The sequence below is a fragment of the Lathyrus oleraceus genome, chromosome 7, assembly GCF_024323335.1.
Source record: "Lathyrus oleraceus cultivar Zhongwan6 chromosome 7, CAAS_Psat_ZW6_1.0, whole genome shotgun sequence".
Taxonomy (NCBI): domain Eukaryota; kingdom Viridiplantae; phylum Streptophyta; class Magnoliopsida; order Fabales; family Fabaceae; genus Lathyrus; species Lathyrus oleraceus.
The window spans coordinates 333,171,798-333,179,553 of NC_066585.1; the positions used below are offsets into that span (position 1 = coordinate 333,171,798).

The 7,756-nt window shown below is 33.2% G+C and overlaps 1 protein-coding gene across 1 annotated transcript; it reads left to right on the forward strand.

Moving 5' to 3' along the window:
- The first annotated feature begins 1,815 nt into the window (after nucleotides 1-1,815).
- Nucleotides 1,816-3,039, forward strand: LOC127103668 (F-box/kelch-repeat protein At3g06240). The gene has a single exon (XM_051040911.1). The coding sequence runs from the start codon at nucleotides 1,816-1,818 to the stop codon at nucleotides 3,037-3,039; it is 1,224 nt and encodes a 407-aa protein (XP_050896868.1).
- The last annotated feature ends 4,717 nt before the right edge of the window (nucleotides 3,040-7,756 follow it).

Below are 7,756 nucleotides of genomic sequence, written 5' to 3' on the forward strand. Positions count from 1 at the left end.
TGATATTTTAGTCGAAGCAACAATTAATATCATGAAAAACTCAATTTCTCGACAAAAATTATTAATTTATAAAATCCTTTTTAATATAACTAACATTTCAATTAATAAGAAAAGGACAAAAATATTTTAGTCAATTAAAATGGAGATGGCCTAATTAAAAAAAATGGAGTTCACCTTCTAAACTCTAAAGGCTTATACGTTTTCCACAATTTTTTTTGGAAAAAGAAACTCTATTTAAAACATCACTTTTTATTAGCATTTCTAACATATTTAACCTTAACAAATTAGTCATAAGGTGTTGTCTCGTGTGCGCAAGTGTAATAGGTCTCTCACATGAGATTTTTTTTTCTTTAACAATTTAACGTAGTTATTCACCCAAAAAATAACCTCTCACAAATAATCCCTAAACATCACTGAATTGGTAAAAAAGAGCTTTAAAGTAACTGGGGTTATTTATCCCTGCAAAATAACCCGAAACATGTTGTAAGTTTTGAAATAATAAAGGTTATTAACCTCCACAAAATAATCCCACTAGAATAGTTGAAAAAAGAAAAATCTCTCCTATGAGAGACCTTTATGCTTGCGTATATGAGACATACCCCTTAACTAAATGTCATTCCCTTTCATGAACTTAAAGTGAATTAGACTAAAATTATAAATTACACAACTTAGTTTATGTATTTTAGCTATGAATGGTAATTGTTGTTAAAAAAAATTACAAATCCACAAAAAATTTTGTAAAACATTTTGTAAAATAGTGTTTTTGGGTCATTGAGTAATTAACCAAAAATTTATTGTTCCAATTTGTAAAACTAAAATATTTATATTTAATAACTAAGTGTAAATACTCTCTTCCAACTATATTTCGCCACTACAATAGGATATTATTACCCAACAATTTTATAAAATATATTTCTATAATACATTGTTTTTATTTATATATTTTTAAATACAAATCATAATCCTTGTCACATACAATGATTATTTAACATCGAGTCTACCTAAAAACCTCACATGCCATTCTATAACATCCTCCTCCCTTAGAGGATTCAAAATCATATTTAAAAAGTATTTAATGAGGAGGGATGTATGATAATTTTAAAATAGAATAATTTTAAAGAAAGTAAAATCTTTTGTCTCTTTCTTAAAAAGAATACAGTAAAATAAAGCCTAATATTGAATAAACAAATTAGTAAAATAATGAGATAATACAAAATTTAAATTATTAATGAGTAAATATGTAAGATAATTTAAAATAGAATCATTTAAAAGAAAGTAAAATCTTTTTGTGGCTTTCTTAAGAAAAAAGATAGTAAAATAAAGTCTAATATTGCAAAAAAAAAAAAAACCAGTAAAATGATGAGATAATATAAAATCTAAATTATTAATGTCACTTCTTATTTAAGTCTTCATATAGTTTTCTATTTTGAGCTTCCTGGTTGTTCTCTATGTGTTTGTGCTTGAAATTCACATCGATTTGCATGTCCTTCATCAATAACATCCTTAGCCTTTTGATGATCTTAGTTCCGGTACGGCATCTTACCTTTCTTTTTTTGCCGATTAGTATTATTCAGATTGATCTCATTGTTGTTCATGATATGGTAATATCAATTATTTTTTGTTTTTTCTATTTTGTTCTTAAAGTATATTCTCATTTGATTTTTTGTTTCTATGAAATTCTCATTTGATTTTTTGTTTCTATGAAAGTTATTCAAATACATTAAAAACATCATTATAAATTCAGCGATCGAAAGACAAATTCAATTTTTAAACAGGGTTGACGCTGCCGCTGTTTGATCTTGTGCGTTGTCGACGATGACAAAATCTTCAGGTGAAAAGTTAAGGAATTACATACCCGATGATCTTGCATTCTTCATTCTATCAAAACTCCCTTTAAAATCTTTGAAACGATTTAGATGCGTACGCAAAACATGGTTTTCCTTATTCGAGAACCCTAGTTTCATGACTTTGTTTCGCACCAATTTTATATCCATTGCTCACTCTTATTACCATGATACTTCTCTCCTCTTGACGCAATGTGTTTATGATCATAATAATAGTCTTGTTATCTCTTTATATTCACTTTCTGGTGACAAGTTTGAGAATAGAGTCAAATTAGACTATCCAAATCCATTTAATGAAGAGAAACCCCAATTTCATATTTCGAACTCTGGTAGCATTACAGGAATTCTCTGCGTTGAGTTATCCAATGAAATTATAGTGTGGAATCCAACTACGGATGAATTCAAAGTCCTTCCTCATAGCTCTATTGTTGACTCTGTGCCACCTTATCGAGACAATTTAAAGCAAATTTATGGTTTTGGTTATGACCCTATTAGTGAGGACTATAAGATTATTAGGCTTGTATATTATTTTCCAATGGATGAGTATTCTATTCTTCCTCCCGGTGTGAAATGGGAAGATATTGAGTCTTCAAGAAAAGATGTATCCTATGGGCCTGTATGGGAGATTTATAGTTTAAGATGTAACTTATGGAGACAAATTGATGTTGCCATTCCTACTTGTTGTTTGACTAGCTGTTGGAATAACGTTTTAAATGAGGGATTATACATGGATGGAATATGTCACTGGCTTTCTAGATGTGAAAAAAATAAACAACATTACTTAGTGTCGTTTTATTTGACGCCTGAGGTGTGTTTTACAACACTCATTCCCTTAGACATAAATGCAGATGAAATATGGATGGTGGACCGAAAATTGTTGATACTAAATGGTGTCATTGCTTCTATTTCATGGTATTATAATACAACTACCTTTCACGTATCAATTTTGGGTGAACTCGGTGTGAAAGAATCATGGACTAAACTTTTTGTTTTTGAACTCTGTCCCAATATTGAGTATCCGGTTGGAGCAGGAAAAAATGGTGATATGTTCTTTGTAAAGAAAGATGGAGAACTAGTCTACTTTGATTTATGTACCCATATGATTGAAGAGCTTGGTGGTGTTAAAGCAACACATTCTTCTCGTGTAATAATTTATAATAAAAGTCTCATTTCAATTGAAAAAATAAGTCATTAGTTTGTTTACAACTTTTCAACTAAGATATTTATGATCGTGTATGTTCATGTATAATAAAAATTCGTTTTAAATTATTATTATTATTATTATTATTATTATTATTATTATTATTATTATTATTATTATTATGGAGTCTATGAAAATATATGAGTATGGATGTTTTATCAATATTATATTACAAATCTATTATTACTGTATTTGAAAGCTTATGTTGTTTTTTATTTCAATCATTAGAGTTTTTTTTGCCTTTTATTTATTTTCCTCTAGATTTAAATATAAATAACTTATTTTTATTGGATATGATAAACTTGTTCTTTAACTTTTTTGTTTGAGCTATGTAGAGACATCGGTCAAACCTCTTCGATTGTTCTAGACCATCGAGCGTTTGTTAAATAAGTTTAACTTTGTAAATAATCTTTTTTATCGGAATAAAAAAAATAATTTAGGTGCAATTTTTCCAAACATAATATTTTTTAAGAATAATTTTTTTATAAAAATGTGTTTGACAATACCTTAAAATTCTTGGAATTTGTTATTATCAAATTCTTCTTAATTAATAATAGTTAATAATTATAGATAAAAAAATATTATAAAAATAAAATAGTGTGTAAGTGGTAGAATAACCAATTATTTTTAGATAAAATTAATGTCAACGACTGAGAATAAAAGTTTTCTACACTCATGAGTTGGCATTAGAAAGTTAATGAATGTGATTTTTTTTTCTGGACATAGTTTTTTCTTTGGAACAATTTTGCATTATATTCTATTCGGGAACCATAAATTGGTGGAATTGAAGAATTGATGGTCTTTAATGGTGGCTCTGATCTCCTTTACGGTAACGTTTAGTGAACCTGCATGGTTAGCACTCCAATGTTAAAGTTAGTTCAAGATTAAAGTTGATTGTAGTAAAATATGGAGATCGGAGATTGTACGTTGCTCATAGTGTGTGAACTTATTTTATACATTGGGTCAAGTTTAATAGATTTGAGATTGATTAAGCCTTAGTCATTTGGGTTTTTGCCCGATCAAAACAGTTGCCCCAAGGCTTTTCGAATTCTGGAGAAGCTAGGGGAAACCTTAAATAGTACTAGTCGTCCTCCAGAACATTGTTTGATGTGAAATAGAATTGAAACGCTTAGGATTAGTGAAAAGTAATGGGGAAGATGCACATTAAATGTGATTTTATCATTGAGACGCTTAATTATCCTCTTCTGACATGTGTAGTTAGGGCATGCAACAATTTATAGAGTGCTTGAATGCACTTGAGTTGGCGTGTATCCATGAGTGGAAATTTAGTTGTAGATCTTATAACTTTTTTCTTTAGTTGGTATGAACCCTCTGGCTACTGTTGCATATAAATAGGGTGAATTGAATTTTTGGAAGTTTTTGAAACTCTTAGCATTCAAACTTATAGTTACTTTCCCAGAAAACATCTTCATTCTCTCTTCGTTGAGAGTACTACTAGAAATGATTTCAATGTTTTGCTTAAAGATTTTGCCTTTTTTCTTCTTCTCCTGCTTCATCCCTCAAACATAATCATGTACCATTTATCTCAAGCTTTTATCTTCAACATTGCTTATTTTCTAGTCAGGATGAGTGATAAGACGATTGACCTAGCGAGCGATTCTGAAGTTGAAACTTTATTTGCCTTTGTAATAGGGACAAACCTTGATTCTCACCTCCCTCCATTTTATAGCCATCACCTAAAACCAGAAATCATATCCCTATTTGATGATTCTGATTCATAAAGGGTATTTGGAAACTCCTTGGAGGAAGAAACTTCTACGTCTAGTTCATCGGATGCCCTTATATCAAATATGGGTAGAGGAATAAACCACGCTGAGGTCCATCTTCCCCTCTTATCATATGAGGAAATACAAGCCAATATGCAAAGGAGAGAATGCATTAGGATTTGTGTTCAACTTTTCCCGAAGATCGATGATAGTGATCCCAGTGATGCCTATGTGAAATCCTACTAGGAGCTTCGAGATCAATTGGATACGCTAGAATATGAATGGGTGGAAACAAAGATAACAAGAAATCCATCGACTATGAGCATTGAGGCTTCTTTATTGGAGCCAAAAAATAGGATATGCAGTTCTTTTGACGATTGTGTGATCCTGTTTTATGAGTGTTTGTTCACAAGAATAGGGATTTGGTTGCCCTTTTCTCACATTTAGGTATCCGTCTTGAAATATCTAAAATTCGCTCCTACCCTACTTCATTCCGGGTCCTCACCATACATAAGGATATTTCAGCTATGTGCCGAGCACAAATCTTGGAAGCCTTCCCTTAGATTATTCTTTGATCTTTTTCATATGAGGCATACTTCTCAAGATAGTTTTTGTAATGAGGGGTTCATCATCTTTCACCGGGTTAAGCCTCTTACACCCGCGACCCAACTCATTTTCTTATATCTCCCTGCTGATTTTCGTCGCTTTTGTCAGATTTTGTATCGGAAGTATTGGTATAAGATCCATTTTAACTAGGACGTTCACTCCTACTGTACCAATCTGGGTTTTCTTTCTCTGGACGAGATGATACTCAAGGAAGAAATGAAATATTGGTTTCACGGGCTTGACCATGAGGAAGGGTTCCACCTTGGTGAGGTGCCCCCTACATACGCGAGGAAAAGGCAAATTAACACTCAAGCTATTTTAAGTGCGGTTAACCAGGAGGAGAGGAGGAAGATTTTTAGTGAGAGCAAAGTATTCATGCTTTTTTTACATGCATGATTGCATTTTGCAGATAGCATGAAAAAGGTAAACAAACTAAAGTTGTTCTACAACCTTACAAATGCTCAAAGTATTTAGGCAGTGGTGAATACTGGGACTTTGATATCTGCCATAACTCCTCAGGCGACCATTGTTCATGCTCCGACCCCTTCTCCTATCCCAACCATAATTAATTATTCTTTTGCTCCTGAGGTGGATCAACTTGTAGACGCTACAACCACTTTAACTATGGAGGAATCAACTCTGCCTACAGTTTCAACAAAGAGGGTCCGGGATGAAGATCAACAATCCCTCTGGGCCGAGGGTTCTCCCAAACGAAGTTGTGTCTCTGAAGATGATGCTTATGGGGAGGTAAATCCATCCCCGAGGATACCGAATGTCTTTTCTTTCCGGCTTTCTCGGAATCCTGAGGAGGTGACTACTATTATTTTGACGTTGGATTCATTATTTGTTCATAATCTCCCAAAGAGGGATAAGATGGAACTCACTTACGAACTTACATAAAATATGTTTAAAGCTACTTCTGTATTCTCCTTTATCTCTGTTTGTCGGGGAGACATATTGTACTTAGGTGATCCCACCAAAGAGAGGCATACTTGGAAAGTGAAATGTGAAGTTATGGAGCTAAGGTGCTTTATTATCCAGAAGAGCTTATTACGATGGATGAGGATGTTAAAACTGCCAATTCTTCACACGAGGAGGCAAAAGTACATGGCTTTCCTTCCACTTTGGCCACTCGGGTAACTAATTGACGGATGTTCTCAAGGTAGTAGAGAAGTAGTATCAGATAGTGTAGGTGTTTAATTGGCTGCATTATATGGTAAAACACTAATGTCTTGACTGATGTCATGACATGTATATGTGACTACATTGTAGTTACTGCAGGACTAGCTAACACAGGATTATTGAATGATGTGACATTCATACCTGTCAACAGATACTAAGGAACAGAAGTTCTGTTAGAACTTAGTATTCATTTGCAGTCTGGTTATCAAGGAAGAACCAGACCTGGCATAAGGCCTACTGACTGAATGTCAAACTGGATGTTGTGACATTCATCATTGACAGCAGCTACTGAAGATTAGGCAGAGTGGTGTTCTGCTATACTTCAGCATAAAACTTAGTTTGTTCTTCAAGAGAATAACAGAACTAACTTAAGGCCAAATGTATAAATGTTAAGTTGGACACTTTGACATTTATTAATGTAAGCTGTTACTGTAGTATGGTCATTTTGATCATGTACAGGTCAGCAAATTGTACAGTCTGTTTTCTGGAAAAACAGACTCAGCATATGGACCTTGATGTCAAGCTGAATGTCGTGACATTCGTGCCTGACAGCATATGCTAAATTGTAGGTTGTTCAGTTTTCTGTTTCAGCTTTTTCTCAGGCTATTCTTTAGGGATTCAACAGCTGAGAGAAAATCCAGGAAATCAACAACCAAGCTACATTCAATGAACCTAACAAATAGCCTATTTGTTAGCAACCTAAATGTTGAATTTGAGGGAACTTGTGTGACCTAAAATTCAGGAAAATACAGGTGCAAAAGCCCAAGTGCTGCAATATAAAAAGGAAGGCATTCCTTCATTCAGTCTCGGGGATTTTGAAGCGTGAAGAGTCAGTGTGTCCATCATACTTCACTGCTGTATTTTGTGAGTCTTGTATTAGACGTATCTTGTAAGCTAAGCCATTATCAAGTAGATGATTGCTTTGGCATAGGGTGTTCATTGAGTTGTAAGTGTTGTGTCACTCAAAGCTTTTAAGCGTGAGTGCTGTGTATCTTGATTTAAGCTGTGAAGCATAATCAAGAGTTGTTTTTGAAGTGTGACTTCAAAGTGTCTTTAATATCACTGAGGTGATTGAGGGGGAGTGAGTAGGAACTCTGATCTTAGGTTAAGATTGAAATTGCATTGGGTAGGGATTAAGTGATAAGTTGTAAACGGGTGAGTTTAGCTTTGAATTGATACTACTAATAGTGGATTTC